The sequence below is a fragment of the Pristiophorus japonicus genome, chromosome 20 (assembly GCF_044704955.1).
Source record: "Pristiophorus japonicus isolate sPriJap1 chromosome 20, sPriJap1.hap1, whole genome shotgun sequence".
In the NCBI taxonomy this organism is placed as follows: domain Eukaryota; kingdom Metazoa; phylum Chordata; class Chondrichthyes; family Pristiophoridae; genus Pristiophorus; species Pristiophorus japonicus.
The window spans coordinates 75,699,236-75,724,651 of NC_091996.1; the positions used below are offsets into that span (position 1 = coordinate 75,699,236).

The 25,416-nt window shown below is 47.7% G+C and overlaps 1 protein-coding gene and 1 pseudogene across 1 annotated transcript; one reads left to right on the plus strand and one right to left on the minus strand.

Moving 5' to 3' along the window:
* LOC139232776 (zinc finger protein 271-like) overlaps positions 1–19,005 on the minus strand; it is a 60,233-nt pseudogene extending 41,228 nt beyond the window's left edge.
* A 1,489-nt stretch (positions 19,006–20,494) lies between these two features.
* Positions 20,495–24,374, plus strand: LOC139232585 (zinc finger protein 229-like). Its single transcript, XM_070863010.1, has one exon. It carries the CDS (start codon positions 21,186–21,188, stop codon positions 22,398–22,400), a length of 1,215 nt encoding a protein of 404 aa, XP_070719111.1. The 5' UTR covers positions 20,495–21,185; the 3' UTR covers positions 22,401–24,374.
* The last annotated feature ends 1,042 nt before the right edge of the window (positions 24,375–25,416 follow it).

The following is a 25,416-nucleotide window of genomic DNA, read 5'->3' on the forward strand; positions in this document are numbered from 1 at the left end:
CGGACTATGGCCTGCCTCTTATGTAAGTTACACTATTTACAGGCTAACAATAGCAAGATGACCAAGATGTTCCCTTGCACTACAACCAGTACATATGACATTATCCATATCCACGGATGCACTTGCACATTTTCCCAGTGTTCGAATTCTGCCCCACCTGGGGTATCCTCTGTTTCTTCTATCTTTCCTGATCCTCCCCCACCTGGGGTCTTCTCTATGTTGCTTCGGATTGTGTTCAATTCACTGCTCCACTCGAGTTTGTCCCTCATTCGGTTTGGCTATCGGTTTCCTTGCAGCCCAGTGGCCTTCTCGGATAGTGTCTATCATTTGTCCCATTGATGGTTTCCTCTTTCAGTTCAGGGTTTATAACGTATCCATGTGTCTCGTCAAGTGGGGTAAAGCAGAAGTCAGTATTCATGATGGGGCATGAGGTATCTCCTCCCTTCTTTGTGACCGTCATCTCAGTAGCCGTGGTGCTCACACACCATTCCCCATTTCCTCGTGGAGCAGCGGTGGTTTCGTAGTCCCGTGCTAGGGAGTGATACTCAAGGTGCACCCGTCAACTTGGTCATATCCACAGTCATCCTTCATCATTCATAGTGGATCTCGACATAAAACAACTTGGTTATTTTTATAACAATCATCTATGCTGAGACTCTTTGTATTGTTGCTCTCTTCAATTACATATCTGGATTGTCATGGTACTGCACGCGAGTTTGATTTCTTATACTCTCTATATTATTTGTTTGGTATAGGGGATCTCCCTTTGCCACATTATACTGTGGTATAGATTTAAATGTCCGGTTACACATCTGACTTTTGGGACTCGAGCATGTCTGTTTCTCCGCACCTCACAGGCATGAGTCTTGTTTTTGTCCAAGGTCCAGTTGGTAATTACATCAAGTGTTATCCAATACGGCACCTTTCCATCTTGAAGTTTCTCTCGGTTATGTTGTATACCACTGAGTAACCATGCTCCATATCCTGCGCATACTATTTCTGTCTGTATGATTCTGCTCAAGTTTCTTTCCACTCTAGTTCTGGCGTGGTCTCGCAACATGTGACAATTCCCTCTCCAACAATCCCTGTAAGGTTCGGGTTAGGGCGTTGACCTGATCATTTATCGTGTGCAGGTCTATAGTGTTTACCGTCACAACTCCCACCACGTATCCCACGCCTACCATTTCTAGTATCCCTCTTTTCCTCGGTCCCGCTTTTTACCTGACTCTCTTTCCACATCGGTTTTGATTCAGGGCCTTCAAGTGCTCGCAGGGTCAGGTGTTTATACAGGCTTCTAGTTTGACCCGCAGAAGCTGGGGATGGTTAAGTCTGTTAAATTATTTGCTGACATACCCCGAAGTGTATCCTTGGTCTGCCTTAATACCAATCCCCTTTTGCCCCATAATTGGACACGTTGGTGGCACTGTGGATGTGGTGGTCGGGACCCTAGTAGTGCTCACTGTTGCTAAAGTATGGGTGGGGCCGTTGTGTTGGGCCTATCTCAGGAGATAACCCTCCACCACCATTCATTGATATTGAGTGAAACCTGCACCCACTTCCCCCGGGTGCAGTAACTTTGTCCCCTCCTCCTGGTTATAAAACACACCGCGGTCTTATTCACACTAATTATTGGTCCCGTATTACTGGCCCATTCCCAATGTTGTTTCGTTTCCTCGTTGCGTTGTTTTATGCCCGTTATTCCGACGCTGCAGTTTAAGTCCACTATTGCTCCATCCGTCACTGTCAGCATTTTGGATTCTTTATCACAGCTAATGTCACCCGAGTCTCTGTAATACAGGCCTTGCTGTCCCTCAGCCTGTTGTCCTTGATATGAGGATGAGTTACGCCACGTTGTTCCCATGAGCACCAAAATCTGGCAAAAAAACACTATTTCCCGGTCGTCACCGGTTAGTGAGTGACTATGTTTTTCAACTGGGTCCAGTGTTTCCATTTGCCGATACCCTTTATAACTACGCAGGCGCATGTATCCCTTACCATTACCTGATAGGTTCCGGTCCATTTTGGTGCGAGCCCGGAACTCTCTGGGCTGATCCTCACCATTACCTGACTGCCAATTTGGGGTATTTGGACCTTCTGTTCTTTAGTGTCATTCTCTAAGTCCTTGATTACTTGCTGGTCTCTAGCTTGTGCCTTTAAATCATGTAACTGCTTACAGAGTTCCATCACAAACCTCCGTATCTTGTCTTTATAAGAAACATAGAAATTTACAGCGCAGAAGGAGGCCATTTCAGTCCATCGTGTCCATGCCGGCCGACAAAGTTCCGCACTGCCCCCAGTCAGCAGCCTTAAAGGTTACATATAAACCCATGAACAATGACGGAAAGGCAAAGAGCACCCAGCCCAACCAGTCCGCCTATCACAACTGTGATACCTCTTATACTGACACATCCTACACTCCACCCCAACCAGAGCCATGTGATCTCCTGGGAGAGGCAAAAACCAGATAAAAACCCAAGCCAATTTTAGGGAGGAAAAAATCTGGAAAAATTGATCTCCGACCCATCGAGGTGATCGAAATAAGAATAGGAGATCACCCTGGCCGTATTCTATTCCCTGCAGTACTTACCATTATATCTGCGCCGTCCAACAAGAGGTCATCCAGTCTAATCCCAATTACCAGCTCAAGGTCCATAACCCTGCAGGTTACTGCACTTTAAGTGCCCATCCTTCCATCTCTTAAAAGTGGTGAGGGTTTCTGCATCTATCACTCTTCCAGGCAGCGAGTTACAGATCCCCACAACCCTCTGCGTAAAGAAGCCCCCCTCAAATCCCCTCTAAACCTTCACCAACCACCTTAAAACCAAGCCCACTCATTATAGACCCCTCCACCAATGGGAATAGACCCTTACTATCCACTATGTCCAGGCCCCTCAATATTTTGTACACCTCAATGAGGTTTCCTCTCAACCTCCTCTGTTCCAATGAGAATAAACCCAGCCTATCCAATCTGTCCTCATAACTAAGATTCTCCATTCCAGGCAACATCCGAGTAAATCTCCTCTGCACCCTCTCTAGTGCAATCACGACCTTCCTATAATAGGGTGACCAGAACTGCATGCAGTACTCCAGCTGTGGCTTAACCAAAGTATACAATTTAAGTATAACCTCGCTGCTCTTATATTCTATGCCTCGGTCAATAAAGGCAAGCATTCCGTATGCCTTCTTAACCACCTAATCCACCTGGCCTGCTACTTTCAGGGATCTGTGGACAAGCACTCCTTTGTTCATCTACCCTATTAAGTGGCCTTCCGCTTAATGTGTATACCCTTTCCTTATTAGCCCTTCCAAAGTGCATCACCTCACACTTCTCTGAATTAAATTCCATTTGCCATTGCACTGCCCACCTGACCAGTAGATTGATATCCTTCTGCAGCCCATGACTTTCCTCTTCATTATCAACCACCCAACCAATTTTAATGTTGTCTGCAAACTTCTTAATCATACTCCCTATATTCAAATCTAAATCGTTGATATATACCACAAAAAGCATATGGTCCTACATCCTCGCTTCCCGTAAACAAGACTTCTGGCAGTCTCATAGCCCTTTCTGTCATGTATCCTACATGGCTACTGCTTGTACTATTACAAGGTGTGCCACCAGAGGACACCGCAGTGGGAGACTTGTAGGTTACCTGTACAGGTGTGCCAGGCCAAGTATAAAAGTCAGGCCATCATGTGTGATCCTCACTCTGGAGTTATATTAAATGGACTAAGGTCACTACAGTTCAAGCACAACACATTGTCTCATGGAGTCATTATTAGAGCGTCTGAAGACATAACAATTGGCGACGTGATTACGGACCTTCACGCGAAAATGGCTAACTTTGGTACGTTGCAGCAGTTCGCCGATGGTGATGATTGGGAAGCCATTGTGGAGAGGCTTGACCATTTCTTCACAGCAAACGACCTGGCAGGCGACAATCTGGCCACACTGGCTGAGAAGCGCAGAGGCCACCGTCTATGGCCTCGTCAGGGACTTGCTGGCACCAGCGAAGACAACGACCAAGATGTATGAGGAGTTTGTAACGTTGATTCACAAACAACTCAAGCCCAAAGAGAGCATCCTCTCAGCCAGACACCGGTTTTATACACACCGACAGCCCGAAGGCCAGGAGATCACGAAATATGCTGCAGACCTCAGGAGGCTGGCGGCACCATGTGCTTTTGGTGACCACCTCACCGCTGCGGGATATCTTTGTCATCGAAATCGGCCATGAGGGTCTTCTTCATAAACTACTATCTGCGGATACCACAGTCACACTGCAGAAGGCCATCTTCATGAGTCAAGCATTCATGACCTCGACCTGCGGCTCTAGGTGGATGACATCCTCAGGACTCAAACCTGGCAAGTACTGTGCACAGAGTGGCGCCTTTTAGAGGCTGGACTGTAGAATGTGAATCTTCTCAGGGGAGAGAGAACAGGTCCCCTGATTTCCTCAACTCAGAGTCCGCTGAGGGGAGCTAATCGAGTAGCAGCGTGCTGGCATTGCGGAGGGAATCACAGGACTCACCAGTGCTGTTTTAAAGACTATGTATGTAAAGGCTGCAGCACAAAGGGCCACCTCCAGCGAATTTGTAAAAGAAATATGACTCACTGTGTTGATGAAGAGTCTGCAGATGGCCATGAATCCAGCGGGGATTATGAAGCAATAGTCAGAGAGGCAGCTCAGCCCCACGATGAGGTATATAGCATGTTTACCTGCAGAACCGAATGTTCTCTGTTGAGGATGGTAGTCGAGATAAATGGCATTCCAGTCTTCATGGAAGTGGACACGGGTGCGAGCCAGTCAGTAATGAATCAAGAAGCCTTTGAGAGGCTAGGGGACAATCAGGCTGAATGACCCAAGTTGGTCCCGGTTCAGGCAAAGCTGCGCAACTACACCTATGAACTTAGCCCAGTCGTTGGTAGTGCGGATGTAAAGGTACTCCATGACGGCGCGGTGCACAAGTTTCCCCTGTGGATTGTTGCAGGTAATGGACCAACGCGACTCGGAAGAAGGTGGATGGAGACGATCCATTGGAGCTGGGAAGATTTCATCCCTCCAGCGATCGACGTCCCCCGCACTCAAAGGTACAGACCACTCAGCACGACTGCGTGGAGATGATCCAGCTGAGACGACCCGAATGCACCTTCCAGGCTCCAGTGGCAGGACTCCGGAGGAAGAAAATCGGATCCAAAGGTAACTTCCCAGCTTTGCTGGCAGAATCCAGGGAGAAGAGGATCAGAGAAGTCGACATCGTGGATAGAAGAAAGATGGCGCCCAAACCACGAGGTGAGGTGCTGAAGCAAAAGGTGGCGGTGACCGGACCACGAGATGCAGTGCTGATGGAGCAACACGTGGCACCAAGCAAAGAAGAGGATTGGGGTAAAGATAGCAAGGCTCTCTTAAAGGAGGCCCACAACTCACCATACTTAAAGGGACAGTTCCACACTCTCAATCAATGTAACAGCAACTGTGAGTTAGATGTGAAATGTGTAATTGATGATCAGAGTTGTGTACATGCAATAAGCAAGGAAAAGTTGCGCGATTTCGATCGGAGCTACAGGTTATTGACGATAAGTAATGAAACGTTGTGCGATGTAGGATTTCAACTGCATACAGTCAATTGAGCGGGCAAACACCCATCGGGAACACACAGGTCCAGCGAGCTACCCAAGGTAATAGCCTGCGTCCCTGGGACCAGAGTGATGCACCACGGAGTGTTGCCACAAGCTGCTATTATATATAAGCTGCAGAGCAAGCGATCTCAGGATGGCAACGGCACCGGTATCGATACCTTGCTCTCGATCGGCTCCACCTCTCAGGCACCTGATGGCACCAACCACCACGAGCCTGTAAGAGCAAACCGCGCTAAGGCGTAGCCCCCAGACCCTATCGCCACCCAGGCTACACCTGGGAATGAAGGGTCACCCGCAACGGTTCTCCCAATTGGGACAAGGACCAGCCAGGATCCCAAACCAAATAACACTCAGGCAAGTGAGTCAGCGGTTCGCTGTGCACTGCTAGATGACTGCTCGTCAGGGAACAGCAGCAACCCCCGGATCACAAGGAAAGGACGGGGAGGTCACAGGCATCTGTGAACCTGCCCAACGCTAGAAGCAATGGGAAAAGCCCCGAGAGCAGGCAACTTCAGCTAACCGGGTTCCCACCGGGCACCACGCCGCCACCAGACTATCTGGACACCATCCAGCAGTTCTGCCACTAGTTTGTCCTCATGCACAGGTGCTGACCCGAGCACTGACTCCAAGTATATTCCAACTATGTACCTCACCATTCAAATGTACTTACCTCACCACGGTACCACGAATGCAATACTGTAAATGCAAATTTTTTTTTTGGACTTAAATATATCTGAATGTAATGAGAAAATGGCACAATCTGTATGTGGAGGGGGGTGGGGCGGGAGCAGTGGGGGAGAATGGAGTGGTCATGGACGCACAAACAGAAACCACCAACAACTCTACTGCCAACGAAACACCACCTACTCAACCAAGAGGGCAATGACCCTCCAATGGTCAACCAGATAGAGATAAGCTCAGAGCACAGTCAATGCAAAGGCGATTTGCACGAAGGACTTGGGGAGAGTGATGTCATGTATCTTACATGGTTACTGCTTGCCACCAGAGGGCACTGCAATGGGAGACTTGTAGGTTACCTGTACAGGTGTGCCAGGCCTAGTAAAAAAGGCAGGCCACGATGTGTGAGCCTCACTCTGGAGTTACATTAAATGGACAAAGGTCACTACAGTTCAAGCGCTACACATTGTCTCGTGGAGTCATTATTAGAGCATCTGAAGACACAGCCCTTTCGGTCATTAGTTCAAAGGGTGTCAGTCCTGTTGTCTGACTAGGGGTTGGCCTGAGCTACATCAGTACTCAGGGTAACATGTCCACCGAGCGCTTTCCAGTCTCTTCCATTGCCTTGGCTAGGGCCGCTTTTAAGATCCTATTCTTTCGTTGCACCAATCCGGAAGATTCTGGATGGTATTATCTTCCCTGTGAAGTGTGTACCTTGATCTGAGTCCAGCTGTAGTGACATTCCTCATCGGGGTAATATAACTAGGCAGTATGTCTTCCCCTTGTTGCTGGGTAACGGTCCAGTAAAATCTATTTGTAAGTTTTCCCAGGGTGCTTTCTGTCAGGGCTGATGTCCCATTCTGACCTTTACTTTCCCCCCTGGGTTATATTTTGTGCATGTCACGCACCTTCTACGGTGGTCCTCTATATCTCTACCCATTCTCTTCCACCACCAGCATCTGGACATTGAGCTTATTGTTATGTAACCCCTTGCAACCTGTAGTATACTACCACCAGAGGGCCTACCTGTTGGAGTCCCAAGGGATCCCAGCATCCTTTGGGAGCATGGCATATAAGCAGGCCAGTCATGAGGTACCTGCACTCTGGAGTCTTATTAAAGGAGCTAAGGTCACACTTGCTCATTGTACACAGTACTCGGTTTCATCCTTTATTATGAATGCATCAATTGGCGATGAGGTAATGAACAACCGCGCAAAAATGCAAAGAACAGTGGTATTCTGGAGAAGTTCTCAGAAGGCCTTCGTGGAGCGACTCGACCAATATTTTGTGGCCAACGAGCTGGAAGGGGACGATAACACTACCAAATGAATGGCGATCCTCCTAACTGTCAGTGGGGCAACAACCTATGGCCTCATGAAGAATCTCCTAGATCCTGTAAAACCAACAGCTAAATCCTATGAAGAATTGTGTACTCTGGTCCAGGAGCATCTAATCCTAAGGAAAGCATTTTGATCACAAGATATCAATTCTACACGTGTCAAGGTCGGAGGGCCAGGAAGTGACGAGCTATGTCGCCGAACTAAGGTGCCTCGCAGGACATTGCGAACTTGAGGGATTCCTAGAACAAATGTTTGGAGACCTTTTCGTACTGGGCATTGGCCACGAGACAATCCTTTGCAAACTGTTGACTCTTGAAACTCCAAATCTAAGTAAAGCCATAACGATAGCCCAGGCATTTATGTCCACCAGCGGCAACACCAAACAGATTTCGCAAAGTAAAGAAGTTTCGGCCAGTACTGTGCACAAAGTAACATTGTTTTCGAGCAGGAATATACATGGCAGAACCTACACACAGGCTGCTGCTGCACAACCTCAGATAACCCAGAATCTGCCATCAATCATTAATGCGAGACAGTTAACATCTTGTTGGCGCTATGGAGTTGATCATCAGCCCCATCAATGCTGCTTCAAGCACTATGTGTGCAACGGTTGCAGAACACTGGGACACCTCTAGCTAATGTGCAGATGAGCTTCAAACCCTGCAAAGCACCACTTTGCAGAGGAAGATCAATCCACTGTGGATCTGGCTGAATTGAAGACCCGTACCGAGGAGGCAGAAGTGTATGGGGTACACACATTCACCACGAGATGTCTACCAATAATGTTGAAAGTTGAACTGAATGGAATTCCAGTATCTATGGAACTGGACACGGGTGCGAGGCAATCCATAATGAGTAAAATGGCCTTCGACAGGCTGTGGGGCAACAAGGCACACAGGCCCAAGCTCAGCCCCATTCACACCAAACTAAGGACTTATACCAAGGAACTAATCCCTGTAATTGGCAGTGCAAAAGTCAAAGTCTCCGATGTTGGAGCAGTACACGAATTCCAGCTGTGGATTGTGCCAGAGGATGGCCCCACATTGTTTGGCAGAAGCTGGCTGGGAAAAATTTGCTGGAACTGGGATGACATCTGAGCCCTTTCGTTTGTTGACGATGCCTCATGTGCCCAGGTTCTGAGCAGGTTTCCAGCATTGGAAGCTTCTCGGGAGCGAAAGTGCAGATCCATTTGGTTCCCGGTGCGTGACCCATCTACCACAAGGCACGGGCGGTACCATATATGATGCGTGAGAAAGTGGAAATTGAGCTGGACAGGCTGCAGCGAGAAGGCATCATCGCGCCAGTGTAATTCAATGAGTGGGCCAGTCCGATTGTCCCGGTACTTAAAGAGGATGGCACGGTCAGAATTTGTGGGGACTGTAAAGTAATGATTAACCGGTTTTCACTACCCAAGGCAGATGACCTATTTGCGACCCTGGCTGGAGGGAAGACTTTCACCAAGGACCTAACCTCGGCCTACATGACGCAGGAGCTGGAAGAGTCTTCGAAAGGCCTCAACTACATCAACATGCAAAAGGTCTGTTCACCTATAACAGATGCCCGTTTGGGATTCGGTCGGCCGCGGTAATCTTCCAATGGAACATGGAGAGCCTGCTAAAGTCGGTTCCTCGCACCGTGGTTTTCCAGGACGACATACTGGTTACAGGTCAGGACACCATTGAGCACTTGAAGAATCTGGAAGAGGTTCTTAGTCGCTTGGATCACGTGGGACTCAGGTTGAAATGCTCGAAATGTGTTTTCCTGGCGCAGGAGGTCGAGTTCTTGGGAAGAAGAATCACAACAGACGGCATCAGATTTACCAACGCCAAGACGGAGGCCATCAAGAATGCGCCGAGACCACAGAACGTGAGGGAGCTGCGGTCGTTCCTAGGACTCCTTAACTATTTCGGTAATTTCCTACCTGGGTTCAGCACCCTGCTAGAACCTCTACATGCGCTACTGTACAAGGGAGATGACTGGGCATGGGGGAATTCACAAGAGGCTGCCTTTAAGAAAGCCAGGAATCTGTAGTGTTCAAACAAACTGCTTGTCGTGTATAATCCTTGTAAACTATTAGTGCCAGCGAGGCCGTTCATATCGCTGTTCTCTGAGAGCAAAGGGATTAACACCAATACCTCTGCCTGCATCCAAAGATGGGCGCTCATGCTGTCGGCATACGACTATGTAATTCACCACAGACCAGGCACAAAGAACTGCGCTGATGCTCTCGGTTGCTGCCATTGCCCACGGGGTGGAAATGGATGCATTTGAAATGAAAAGTCCCCCATTAGGGCCTGCCAGATCAGGACCTGGACCAGCCAGGATCCTTTACTGTCTTTGGTTAAAAAAAAAAACTGTGTCCTCCATGGGAGCTGGTCCAGCATCCCAGCGGAGATGCAGGAGGCAATTAAGCCGTTCCACAGGCGCGAAAACGAAATGTCCCTGCAGGCGGCCTGTCTGTTGTGGGGCAATCGCGTGGTGTTGCCCAAGAAAGACAGAGATACATTAATTTGTGAACTGCACAGCACACACCAAGGCATTGTAATGTTAAAAGCCATAGACAGATCTCATGTGTGGTGGCCCGGCATACACTCAGATTTAGAGTCATGCGTGCGCCAGTGCAACACTTGCTCTCAGCTGTGCAATGCACCCAGAGAGGCACCGCTAAGTTTGTGGTCGTGGCTCTCCAAACCGTGGTCGAGAATCCACGTGGACTATGCGGGCCCAATTCTCGGCAAAATGTTCTTGTTTGTCGTGGATGCTTACTCAAAATGGATTGAATGTACAATAATGTCTGTAAGCACGTCCATGGCCACTATTGAAAGCCTATGAGCCAAGTTTGCCATCCACGGCCTGCCTGATGTCCTAGTCAGTGACAATGGGCCGTGTTTCACCAGTGCTGAATTCAAGGAATTCATGACCCACAATGGGATCAGGCACGTCACATCTGCCCCGTTCAAGCCCGTATTCAACAGCCAGGCAGAACGGGCAGTTCAGACCATCAAGCAAAGCTTGAAACGCATGTCAAAAAGCTCCCTGCAGACCCGACTATCCCGAGTGCTGCTCAGCTACCGCACCAGACCCCACTCACTCACCGGGGTTCCCCAGACGAGCTGCTCATGAAATGGCGCTAAAAACAAGGCTCTCTCCTGTCCACCCTGATCTCCATGATCACGTGGAGGGCAGGCGGCATCAACAAAGTGTGTACCATGACCGCACAAATTTATCACGTGATATTGAGGTCAAGGACCCTGTGTTTGTACTCAATTATGGACATGGTCCCAAATGGCTGACTGGCATGGTCATAGCCAAAGAGGAAAGTAGGGTATTTCAGGTCAAATTGGCCAATGGACTAACATGCAGAAAACATTTGGACCAAATCAAATTGAGATTCACCAACAGCTACGAACACACCACCAACTTTGACCCTCCAACACACACACAAGAGGCAACTGACATCATGGTTGACCATGAAGCCGAACTCACCATCCCCAGCAGCCCGACAAGGCCAGCTGCCCAGCAGCCCATTGAAGAACTAACCAACTCACCCACAACCTTTGAACTACCCGCATTTGTACCGAGATGATCGACAAGGGAGCGAAAAACCCCAGATCGTCTCACCTTGTAAATAAGTGTACTATTGACTTTACGGGGGAGTGATGTTATGTATTTAACCCCTTGCAACCTGTATTACACTACCGCCACAGGGCCGACCTGTTGGAGTCCGAAGGGCTCCCAGCATCCCTTGCGAGCATGGTATATAAGCAGGCCACCCATGAGGTAGCTGCACTCTGGAGTCTTATTAAAGGAGCTAAGGTCACACTTGCTCACTGTACACAGTACTCGGTTTATTATGAATGCATCACTTATCATGTTGGTTCTACCTGTATGGACATAGCTGTGGTATAAATTCCCATCTTTCCTCCATACCCCATCGGTCACTTGTTGGGCTCCTCTCGACTTCCACCCCTCCTTTTCCTGTGGAGTGGCTTCTCCCTCTACCTTGAGCAGGTTTCCTTCCTCAGGCCTGATTGTACATGCTCTGACCTGGGCTTCCCCGGCCAGTGTACCTGTCTCCGCCACCCCCTTGGCTGCCTCATCTGCCCATCGCACACTCTTGGAGTAGGAGGGAGGCTTCCACTAATTTCTTAATAACTTTGTGTTTTATTGTCCCTCCTCCTGGTTTAATCCAGCTATCATATAATCATGCACTACTCCAAAAGCATACCGACTGTCTGTATAGATGTTTACTCGTTTTCCCTTAGCCATCCTCAGAGCCTCGGTGAGAGCCACCAATTCTGCCACTTGAGCCGATAGGCCTCCTTCTAACCGTCCTTCCCTTCTAACCTGTCCGCTGCTATCTATCATGGCCCATCCCATCCGTGGTGTCCCGTTGATATAGAGCAGAGACCCATCTACATATACATCCATGTCTGCCTCCTCAAGCGGTGTTTCACGAGCTTGACTACTTCCCTCGTCTTCTCCTGTCGGGCTACACTGATTCTTCCCGCATCTAACCTGTCCAGTCCCATCAGAATCTTATATGTTTCTATGAGATCCCCTCTCATCCTTCTAAACACCAGTGAATAAAGGCCCAGTTGATCCAGTCTCTCATATGACAGCCCAGCCATCCCTGGAATCAGTCTGGTGAACCTTCGCTGCATTCCCGCAATAGCAAGAACGTCCTTCCTCAGATTAGGAGACCAAAACTGAACACAATATTCCAGGTGAGGTCTCACCAAGGCCCTGTACAACTGCAGTAAGACCTCCCTGCTCCAATACTCAAATCCCCCAGCTATGAAGGCCAACATACCATTTGCCTTCTTCACCGCCTGCTGTACTTGTATGCCAGCTTTCATTGACTGATGAACCATGACACCAAGGTCTCGTTGCACCTGCCCTTTTCCGAATCTGCCGCCATTCAGATAATATTCTGCCTTTGTGTTTTTGCCCCCAAAGTAGATAACCTCACATTTATCCACATTATACTGCATCTGCCATGCATTTGCCCACTCACCTAACCTGTCCAAGTCACCCTGCAGCCTCTTAATGTCCTCCTTACGGCTTACACTGCCACCCAGTTTAGTGTTATCTGCAAACTTGGAGATATTACACTCAATTCCTTCATCTAAATCATTAATGTATATTGTAAAGAGCTGGGGTCCCAACACTGAGCCCACCGGCACTCCACTAGTCACTGCCTTCCATTCTGAAAAGGACCCGTTTATCCCAACTCTCTGCTTCCTGTCTGCCAACCAGTTCTCTATCCAGATCAGTACATTACCCCCAATACCATGTGCTTTGATTTTGCTCACCAATCTCGTGTGTGGGACCTTGTCAAAAGCCTTTTGAAAGTCCAAATACACCACATCCACTGGTTCTCCCTTGTCCACTCTGCTAGTTACATCCTTAGAAAATTCCAGAAGATTCGTTAAGCATGATTTCCCTTTCATAAATCCATGCTGACTTGGACCGATCCTGTCACTGCTTTCAAAATGCGCTGCTATTTCATTCTTCATGATTGATTACAACATTTTCCCCACTACTGATGTCAGGCTAACCGGTCTATAATTACCCGTTTTCTCTCTCCCTCCGTTTTTAAAAAGTGGTGTTACATTAGCTACCCTCTAGTCCCTGGGAACTGATCCAGAATCGATAGACTGTTTTAAAATGATCACCAATGGATCCACTATTTCTAGGGCCACTTCCTTAAGTACACTGGGATGCAAACTATCAGGCCCCGGGGATTTATCGGCCTTCAATCCCATCAATTTCCCGAATACAATTTCCCGCCTAATAAGGATATACTTCAGTTCCTCCTTCTCACGAGACCCTTGATCCCCTAGTACATCCGGAAGGTTATTTGTGTCTTCCTTCGTGAAGACAGAACCAAATTATTTGTTCAACTGGTCTGCCATTTCTTTGTTTCCCATTCTAAATTCGCCTGAATCTGACTGCAAGGGACCTATGTTTGTCTTCACTAATCTTTTTCTCTGCACATATCTATAGAAGCTTTTGCAGTCAGTTTTTATGTTCCAGGGAAGCTTCCTCTCGTACTCTATTTTCCCCCTCTTAATTAAACCCTTAGTCCTCCTCTGCTGAATTCTAAATTCTCCCAGTCCTCAGGTTGCTGCTTTTTCTGGCCAATTTATATGCCTCTTCTTTGGCTTAAACACTATACTTAATTTCCCTTGTTAGCCATGGTTGAGCCACCTTCCCCGTTTTATTTTTACTCCAGACAGGGATGTACAATTGTTGAAGTTCATCCATGTGATCTTTAGATGTTTACCTATCCACCGTCAATCCTTTAAGTATCATTTGCCAGTCTATTCTAGCCAATTCATGTCTCATACCATCGAAGTTACCTTTCCTTAAGTTCAGGACTGTGTCACTCTCCATCTTAATAAAGAATTCTACCATATTATGGTCACTCTTCCCCAAGGGGCCTCGCACAACAAGATTGCCAATTAGTCCCTTCTCATTACACATCACCCAGTCTAGGATGGCCAGCTCTCAAGTTGGTTCCTCGACATATTGGTCTAAAAAACCATCCCTAATACACTCCAGGAAATTCTCCTCCACCGCATTGCTACCAGTTTGGTTAGCCCAATCAATATGTAGATTAAAGTCGCCCATGATAACTGCTGTACCTTTATTGCACACATCCCTTATTTCTTGTTTGATGCTGTCCCCAACCTCACTACTACTGTTTGGTGGTCTGTACACAACTCCCACTAGCGTTTTCTGCCCTTTGGTATTCCGCAGCTCCACCCATGCCGATTCCACATCATCCAAGCTAATGTACCTCCTCACTATTGCATTAATTTCTTCTTTAACCAGCAACACGACCCCACCTCCTTTTCCTTTCTATCTATCCTTCCTAAATGTTGAATACCCCTGGATGTTGAGTTCCCAGCCTTGGTCACCCTGGAGCCATGTCTCTGTGATGCCAATTACATCATATCCGTTAACTGCTATCTGCGCAGTTAATTCGTTCACCTTATTACGAATACTCCTTGCATTGAGGCACAGAGCCTTCAGGCTTGCCTTTTTAACACACATTGCCCCTTTAGAATTTTGCTGTAATGTGGCTCTTTTTGTTTTTTGCCTTGGGTTTCTCTGCCCTCCATTTTTACTATTCTCCTTTCTATCTTTTGCTTCTGCCTCCATTTTGCTTCCCTCTGACTCCCTGCATTGGTTCCCATCCCCCTGCCATATTAGTTTAACTCCTCCTCAATAATACGAGCAAACACTCCCCCTAGGACAATGGTTGCGGTCCTGCCCAGGTGCAGACCGTCCGGTTTGTACTGGTCCCACCTCCCCCAGAACCGGTTCCAATGTCCCAGGAATTTGAATCCCTCCCTGGTGCACCACTCCTGAAGCCACGTATTCATCTCAGCTATCCTGCGATTCCTACTCTGACTAGCACGTGGCACTGGTAGCAATCCTGAGATTACTACTTTTGAGGTCCTACTTTTTAATTTAGCTCCTAGCTCCCTAAATTCGTCTCATAGGACCTCATCCCATTTTATACCTATATCGTCGGTACCTATATGCACCATGACAACTGGCTGTTCACCCTCCTTTTTTAGAATGTCCTGCACCCGCTCCAAGACATCCTTTACCCTTGCACCAGCGAGGCATCATACCATCCTGGAGTCTCGGTTACGGCCGCAGAAACGCCTATCTATTCCCCTTACAATCGAATCCCCTATCACTATAGCTATCATTACAGGGCACAATTTTGAAATTTGTGGATGACACAAAACTTGGAAGTGTAGTAAACATTGAGGAAGATAGTAATAGATTTCAAAAGGACAGAGACCAGCTCGTGGAATGGGCAGACACATGGCAAATGAAATTCAACACAGTAAAGTGAGAAGTGATACATTTTGGTAGGATGAATAAGGAGAGACCATACAAACTAAATGGTTGTAATGATTTTAAGGAGGTGCAAGAACAGAGAGACCTGGGGGTGTTTGTGCACAATTATTTGAAAGTGGCAGGGCAAGTTAACAAATCAATTAATAAAGTACTTGGGAGCCTGCGCTTTATAAATAGAGGCATTGAGTACAAAAGCCAGGAGGTTATGCTAAACCTATATAAAACATTAGTTCGGCCTCAGCTGGAATAGTGTGTCCAATTCTGGGCACCACACTTTAGGAAGGATGTAAAGGCTTTGGAGAGGGTACAGGAGAGATTTACTAGAATGGTTCCTTGGGATGAGGGATTACAGTTACGTGGGGAGACTGGAGAAGCTGGTGTTGCTCTCCTTACAGCAGAGAAGGTTAAGAGGAAATTTGACAGAGGTGTTCAAAATCATGATCGGTTCTGACAGTAAATAAGGAGAAATTGTTTTGAGTGGCAGAAGGGTCGGTAACTAGAGAAACAGATTAACGAATCAAGGGCGACTTGAGGAAACACAGTGAGTTGTTGTGATCTGGAATGCACTGCCTGAAATTGTGGTGGAAGCAGATTGAAGAGTAACATTCAAAAGAGAATTGGATAAACACTGGAAGGGAAAATATTTAGTGCTGTGGGGAAAGAGCAGGGCAGTGGGATTAAATGGATCGCTCTTTCAAACCCCCAGGACAAGCACGGTGGACCAATGGCCTCCTCTTGTGCTGTATCATTTTATGAAATGGTGACTGGTCAGGGAGCGTCTGTAAAGGTGCCGTTCTAGTAAATCTCTTCTGCACCCTCAGGCCTTGACATCCTTGTTAAAGTGTGGTGCCGAGAATTGTACACAATACACCAGCTGAGGCCTAACAACTGTTTTATAAAGGTTTAGCATTATATCCTTGCTTTTGCACTCTATTCCTCTATTAATAAAGCCAAGGATCGATCCCATTGCTCTTTTAACAGCCTTCCCACCTTGAAGTAGCGCTTCTGATGCCTGGACCATTCTGGAGGCAGCCTGCAATACCACCCTGGGCAGGTTGCTGAGTTCACTGTGGTGTGTTGCATGTTGCACAACTTAGCCGTCATGAAGTGACAGGAATTGCCACAGGGGACTGCAGGACCACCTCAGGAGGGGAGGAGGAAGCGGAAGAGGAAGAGGAGGACGAGGAGCCTGGCGATGAACCCATGCCACCATCCCCCCCCAACACCACAGGGGAAGACTCGTGGTGCTTTCGCAACTGCAAAACTGCTATGTCAGCAGCTCATAAATGAATGCTTTGTTTGAACAGTGAGAGTTACATTTCACCCTTGCCTGGCCAATGTATGCATCACTTTTCATAATTGTTACCCTCATTTTGTAAAAATGAGTGAGAAACTGCACAAGAATGATTCAGTTGAATAAAATATTTTTATAAAATTTTGAAGAAGTTTGTAAGAGTTAAAATAAAATAGGAACGAATTATTTTTCCACTACAATGTGATAAATAAAATTATTTCTCTTAGAAAAACCCAAATATTAACAAAGAGTAACTACAAACAACCCCCCACCCGGCACCAATTCTACCTGCACCCACCATTCCCACCCCCTTTACCCCCCCTCTATCTTACCCCCAATTGCTCCTTCCCGTTGCCCCTACCATTACTCCTGCCCCTACCCGAATTGGGACCACGGCGTTGTGCAGCAGTGCCCCTCGAGCGCTGCTGCTGTAGGGGGGGCGACAATGGCAGCGCCATGTGTGGGGGTTCTGGACAAGCGTGGGGTTCTGAAAACCCAGCTTCAGAGTCGGAAGCAATTAATTCCTCCCGCCTCTCGGGTATTGTCACCATCGGTGGTATGACACCTTGGGGTGCATTGCCATATGACGATTCCATCGATTGTCACGTGACAATGATGGAATCAGCGGTTTGCACGTCCACCCCGGGTCAATTGACCCCCCATCTCGCCTCCAGCTCATGGACCAAGGCCTCAGGGGATTCCCACGAGAATATTTTTGGCCTCTTCCTTCCCCCTTCCTCTCTTTCTACCTCTCCTTCTCTCTCCATTATTTGGCTTTGAAAATGTTCAAAAATTATGCAAGGTATACAAATTAATGAGGACTATTCAAAATAAATTCAAAAAAGATGTCCAGAAATCAATAATTACAGTTTGAAAGTGTTAAAGTATCTCTGCTGCTCACCAACAAATCTCTACAATCTCCTCCCTCCCTCTCTCTTTCCCTCCTCCTTCTGCGCATGTGCCGGTAACTCCTGACCCCGAATTGCGGGAAAAATAATGTCGGAGGAAAAATAAATTTGCGCATGCGCAGAAGGGCCCTTTTTCCAGACGCCAGCTTTACATGGGCAAATAAACCACCGCCGCCCAATACTTACCGCTACCGCCTGCCAAATATTACCGAAACTAGCGGCTTTGGTTCTTAGTGGGATTCCGACGGTACTAAAAACAAGCTCAGCATTTACCAGCAGAATACCACTGAGTTATGGGCGTTACCGGTAAATATGGAATGTCTGGACCCTTATGTGGCTAGGTGTCAAATTCTGTTATAAAATGCTCCTTGCAGTGCCCGAGGATATTATCCAATGTTAAAGGCACTATATAAATGTAAGTTCTTGTTATTGGATGTGATTAACAGCGAAATCCAACCCCTGAAATCATGTGTGAAGCCGCTGGTGTTTCTGCAGGTTGGATGAACGAGTGAATCCCTTCCCACACATGGAGCAGGTGAACGGCCTCTCTCCTGTGTGAGCTCGCTGGTGTATGAGAAGTGGGGATAATGTCGTGAATCTCTTCCCACACTCAGAGCAGGTGAGTGGCTTCTCTCCGGTGTGAATGCGTTGGTGTGTCACCAGTTCCTGTTTGCTTTTAAAGCCCTGCTCACAATCAGAACATTTAAACGGTCTGTTATCACTGTGAACATGTTGGTGTGTCAGAAGGTTGGATGAAGTAGTGAATCCCTTCCCACACGTTGAGCAAATGAATGGCCTCTCCCCAGTGTGAAATCGCTCGTGTATGAGAAGGTTTGCTGACAGACTGAATCCCTTCCCACATACGGAGCAGGTAAATGGCCTCTCTCCAGTATGAACTCGTCGGTGTCCCAACAGGCTGGATGATGTCGTTAATCCCTTCCCACACACGGAGCAGGTAAATAGCCTCTCTCCAGTGTGACTGCGTAGATGAGATTCCAGTTCTGATGGAGAACCGACTCCCTTCCCACAGTCCCCACATTTATACCATTTCTCCCTGCTGTGGGTGTCCTTGTGTCTCAACAGGTTGGATGATTGATTGAAGCCTCGTCTACACACAGAACAAGTGTACGGTTTCTCCCCGCTGTGAATGATGCAATGTTTTTTCAGGCTGTCTAACTGATTAAAGCTCTTTCCAAAGTCAGTGCACTGGAACACACGGGTGTGTGTGTGTCTCGGTGCTTTTCCAGCCTCAATGATGAATTAAATCTTTTGCCACAGACAGAACAGACAAACATTTCTCCTTCCATAATCAGAGGCCGATCATATACGAGTTACGTGATTGTGTAAGATATTGATGAGATGTTTGGTTCGAGCTTCCCGTCTGCAAATCCTCCTAATAACCTGTGAAAGGAGTTTACAAAAGTTATCACTGTAAATACAAGATGTTCAGAACAGACAATTGTAGTTTCTATGGAACATTCTTTCCCCTTTTGTTCCCCAAATTTGTAAGTCTCCCATCTGACACGCTCCTCCCACTCTCTGCTCATTGTGAGAGATTCATCGCCGAGTCTTTCACTATTTCTTTTCCCCTCTCCAGATTTTCTCTCTTCCTCTCCTCAAAGTGCTGACTCTGAGTGCAGTCAGTGCCACTCGTTGACTCATATTATAGCAGTTTCTGATACCAAATAATCCAGCTCACAACAAATAATCTTTAATGGCTTTATTAGCAACTTTGAGCAGACAGCGACATCATTGCCCAAATGTGGAGAACAGAAAGTCCAGGGGTTAGTTCGGAACTCCCTTCTCTCCAGGTCTGTTCCAACAAGCTGTGGCTTTTTGACTTACAGTTATACATACTCACTCACTCAGTAAGTGATGGGGTCTCACTGAAGTATGACACAATAAATGTCCGTTCTCACTGTCACATAGACCGTACCTTGCAGACCAGTGACCTTTATCTACACCTCCCCCTTCTCCACACTAGACAAGGAGATTTTACAGTCCACAACCCAAGCTCACACCGGGAGAAACATCTGGTAATTGCCATTAAAATGTAATACAGAGCAATACAATGGTGCATTGGTCTCTTGTGGACTAATTGAAGAGATCGTTTGTCATAATTTGTCAAAAACTTCATTGTCACATCGTGCGGATGGTGCAAGATGGACCTTGGTCTATTTTCTTTTGCAATTCACGTCAGCAGAATCTCATCCTCACTTCCCCAGATTCAGATCTTTGAGCTGCTCCTACAAAGATTGACCAAAAATTAGCCAGCTTCGGGTCGGATCGTCGGGAGTGGATAATGTTCACTGTATTTACAGATGCTCCCTGTGCAGTCCCTGTTGACGGACGCTCCCTCACCGGCCTCTATTGACGGACGCTCCCTCACCGGCCTCTATTGATGGACGCTCCCTCACCGGTCCGCATTGACGGACGCTCCCTGACCACTCCCTATTGACAGACGCTCCCTGAGCGGTCCCCATTGACAGACGCTCCCTGACGGTCGGACTGTCCCGGAGTTTGGGCCTTAAACTGGCGCTAGTTGCGGGGAGGCGGAGTTTGCTGTGGGGCCTGGGCCGCACTCGGTATGTGTGAAGCCCGCGGCCCTCCGCCCATCTCTCACCCGCTGTCGCCGCTCTACCTCCTGACCCTGCCCACTGGCCGCACATGCTCCGCTCACACAGCAGCTCCGGACCAATAGGAAGAGAGGGGGCGGGACTGGAGGACCGACAGGCGGTTGGTCCTCCAACCAATCGGAGTGTGAGGATCAGTTAGGTGAACTGAGACAGAGAGCAAAGAGAACCTTCCGGAGCGGCGGGGAGGCTTGAAGAGAGCCGCTGTGCGCCTCAGGCTCCGAAGAATAAGCTCCGACTCCGGCCTTTGCTCCGAGCGGGGCCCCGGGTTGGGGCAGCTGCGGGACTTTCTTCCGGTGACAGTCAGGGGATCGGCAGCCATCTTGCTGGGGCAGCAGGGCGCATGCGCAGCCTTTCCCTGGGCCAGGAACCAGGAGGAGAGAATGTTGTGAATTTCTATCCTGGACTCACAGTCAGGGCTTTTGTAAAGTGCTGTTCCAGGCTGTGAGAAGGGCAGCATTTACAGGCCGCAAACTCAAACCCAACATCACATCCACATCTCGCACGCTCACGTACTCCATTCATCATGGCCTGAATATCAGCCGCCTTTCAATGTGGAAGGACAAATGTTTGTCTCTTCTGTCTGTGGCAAAACATTTCAAACATCAGTGTGACTGGAAAAGCTCCGAGACACACACACCCGAGTGAGACTATTTGAGTGCACTGACTGGAAAGAGCTTTAACCTGTTACACAGCCTGAAAAACCATTGCACCATTCACATCGGGGAGAAACCGTACACGTGTTGTTTGTGTGGACCAGGCTTCAACTGATCGTCCAACCTGGAGAGACACAAGGACACCGCCACCATGGAGAAACCGTGGAAATGTGAGGACTGTGGGAAGGGATGCAGTTACCCGTCTGAGCTGGAAACTCATCGACGCAGTCACACCGGGGAAAGACCGTTCACCTGCTCCGTGTGTGGGAAGGGATTCACTCAGTCATCCAGCCTCTATACACATCAGCGAGTTCATTCTGGAGAGAGGCCATTCACCTGCATTGAATGTGGGAAGGGATTTAATGCTTTATCAAACCTCAGGACACACCAGCAAGTTCACTCTGATAAGAGACCTTTTAAATGTTCTGACTGTGACAAGAACTTTAAAAGCACGAAAGATCTGCTGACACACCAACGCACTCACACTGGAGAGAGGCCGTTCACCTGCTCTGTGTGTGGGACGCGATTCACTCAATCATCCCACCTTCGGACACATCAAATTGTGCACTCTGATAACAAACCTTTTCAATGTTCTGATTGTGAGAAGAGCTTCAAAAGTAAAAAGGATTTACTGACGCACCAGCGCACTCACACCGGGGAGAGACCGTTCACCTGCTCTGTGTGTGGGAAGGGATTCACTTGTTCATCCTACCTTCTCACACACCAACTTGTTCACACTGATAACCGACCTTTTGTATGTTCTGATTGTGAGAAGAGCTTTAAAAGTAAACAGCACCTCCTAAAACACCAACGCATTCACAATGGAGAGAGGCCATTCACCTGCTTCGCATGTGGGAAGGGATTCACCCGATCATCACACCTGTTGAGACACCAGCGAGTTCACACTGGGGAAAGGCCATTCACGTGCACTGAGTGTGGGAAGGGATTCACTGATTTATCCGACCGTCTGACACACCAGCGAGTTCACACCGGCGAGAGACCGTTCACCTGCTCAGTGTGTGGGAAGGGATTCACTCAGACATCCCACCTGCTGACACATCAGCGAGTTCACTCTGATAACAGACCTTTTAAATGCTATGACTGTGAGAAAAGCTTTAAAAGCACAAATGCTCTGCTGAAACACCAACGCACTCACACTGGGGAGAGACCGTTCATCTGCTCTGTGTGTGGGAAGGGATTCACTGATTCGTCCAACCTGCTGATTCATCAGCGAGTTCACACTGGGGAGAGTCAATTCATCTGCTCCGTGTGTGGGAAGGGATTCATTCAGACATCCCACCTGCTAGCACACCAACATGTTCACACTGGGGAATGGCCGTTCACCTGTTCTGTCTGTGGAAAGTGATTTACTGATCCATCCAACCTGCTGACACACTAGCGAGTTCACACCGGCAAGGCCGTTCATCTGCTTGCTGTGTGGGAAGGGATTCACTCAATCATCCTCCTTACTGAGACACCGGCAAGTTCACAAGTGACTGCAGAGGTTGGATTCTGCTGTTATTGCTGCTGTTAACGTGATCCTTACCAATGGATCTATCACAGACCCAATCCACATCTGAACCGGGGTCAAGCAGGGCTGCGTCATCGCCCCAATCTTCTCAATCTTCTTTGCTGCCATGCTCCACCTCACAGTCAACAATCTCCCCGCTGGAATGGAACAAACTACAGACCTGTGGGAATCTGTTCAACCTTTGCCGTCTCCTGGCTAGGTCCAAGACTACCCCAATATCTGTCGTTGAGCTACAGTACGTGGACGACGCCTGCGTCTGCGCACATATAGAGGCCGCAGTCATCAAGATCCATAGCGCGGCCCTGAACAACGTGACCCACTTCCCTTTTCTCAGGAGCCTCCTATCAACAAGCGCAGGCATTTACAACGAGATCCAGCACCGCCTTTAGTGCACCAGTGCCGCCTGAGGACAAGAGTATTTGAAGACCAGGCCCTCAAAACTGTTACCAAGCTCATGGTCTACAGGGCTGTAGTAATACCCGCCCTCCTGTATGGTTCAGAAACATGGACCATGTACAGTAGACACCTCAAGTCTTTGGAGAAATACCACCAACGATGTCGCCGCAAGATCCTACAAATTTGCATGCCAGACACGAGACTCCCAAAGCAAGTGCTCTACTCGGAACTTCTTCACGACAAACGAGCCAAAGGTGGGCAGCGGAAACGTTACAAGGACACCCTCAAAGCCTCCCTGATAAAGTGCAACATCCCCACTGGCACCTGGGAGTCCTTGGCCAAAGAATGCCCGAAGTGGAGGAAGTGCATCCAGGAGGGCACTGAGCTCCTCGCGTATCGTCGCCGAGAGCATGCAGAAAACAAGCGTAGACAGTGGAAAGAGCGTGCGGCGAACCTGTCCCATCCACTCCTTCCCTGAACGACTATCTGCCCCACCTGTGACAGAGACTGTGGTTCTGGTATTGGACTGTTCAGCCACCTAAGAACTTACTTCAGGAGTGGAAGCAAGTCTTCCTCGATTCCGATGACTGCCTATGATGTTCTTAAAACAAATTATCTGAGCTGACTTTCGTCGCGAACAATAAACTAAGTGAGGTGCGTGGTGGCGGGCGGGCGGGCCATGCGCAACCGGGCTGTCTCTGCCTTTGCATTGAGCCTCCTGTGGCCCCGCCCCCTGTGCACACGCGCAGTGTTGGCACCTGTTTCAAACTGCTCGCGCACTGCCACCCTTGGCGCGTGAGGCGGGCTGGCCCCTCCCCCCGGCGCTCCCTCTGCCGCAGCGCTCTGATTGGCCGCAGCTCTGCTCACGTGCCGCGCTTCCAACGGCCCGGATGATGACAGTTGACGGAAGGCTGCCATTTGTCCCTCTGCCTGTGGCAACTGTTGGCAATTATTTTTGGGTCAGTATGTTTTTAGAATAGAAACTTGATTTGATTGCATTCTTGTCAATGTGCAAATGGAATGCTTTAAAAACACTGCAAGACAGACCAGCAACATCCGTTAAACTGAGGCTCTAGAAATAAATGTTTGAATCTTGTAAAAGAAACAGCGATTGAAGTGTTTGCGATACATTTGTAACACTGGATTTTTCTCCTTTTGGCACTAGTTTCTGTAGAATTCTAGATAAATGAATAAATTGCAAAACCAATATCCAAAATTTGTATCCCCCAATCGATCATGTTTATTTTGCGTGTCACATGGAATGTCACCAGAAGCAATAGTTTGATATTCTTGGCCAGCAAAATCCATAGAATTCTCGGCTTAATAACCAAGCTCAATAAAAATCTGGAAGAATTTGCCAATCTGCATATATATTGTGAACATATTTTAATAGTCTCGAAGTAAGAAGCCTGAGGCCTGGTAGCACCAGCATTGCAAATTAGAAACATAGAAACATAGAAAATAGGTGCAGCAGTAGGCCATTCGGCCCCTCAAGCCTGTACCGCCATTCAATGAGTTCATGGCTGAACGTGCAACTTCAGTACATGAGAGTGAAGTGGTGTTAATGGACTGTCACAGATGTTAGGCTGTCAGCTAGTTGAAACCCAAACAAAAGTTTACTTGTGAATAGAAAAGTACAAAATACAATTACGATATTTGTTTTAATTGCCCAGTTCTACGGCCTTCACATCCATCCATTTTTCCTGTTGCAGCATAATTGTTGAAAATGTTCTTCAGTGTTGCCCAGGAACTTTCATGTAAAATGAACATTTTGGGCAGAACTGTCATTATTCGTAGCAGTCAATATTTTGTGTCCGTATATCACATTAAGGCATTATTTTTTGAGAAGATCGACCACAGTCATTAAGCTACTTTACAGTTATTTACCTAAAGCTGTACTCTGAAAGGTAGCTGAAAATGTCTGACCAGCAACATCTGGGTTCAGTTCAACTCAGATAAGACAAATGAAGTTCTCTCTGATGGAGAATTGGGTTGCGAGTGGTTAAATGGAAACAGACCTAAAGTGTTGGAACCCTCTATGATAAAACATGTTCCCAAAGGGGAATTTACTAAGAAATACCAGCAAAGCTTGAAAACCATATTGGGTTGTAGCTCCTGGACTGTTGCCCCAAGGAATGGCCAAGTACGAAGGCAGCAGGTCATAAACCCTCACAGCCAGACTCATTTTCTTTAGTGATTGAAGCAGTTCTTTTATCTTTCCCACACTACAACAGTGACTACACTCCAAAAAGTACTTTATTGGCTGTAAAGCACTTTGAGATGTCCGATGGTCATGAAAGGTGCTATATAAATGCAAGTCTTTCTTTCTCCTTGGTTTAAGTGACTTGCATGGTTTTAGAAAAAGACTTGTGAATTTGTCATAAAACATCAGTTTCTCTCGACCACCTTTTTTTTAACCCTTTGATCACCTCTACCTGCCTGACATTAAGTCCTT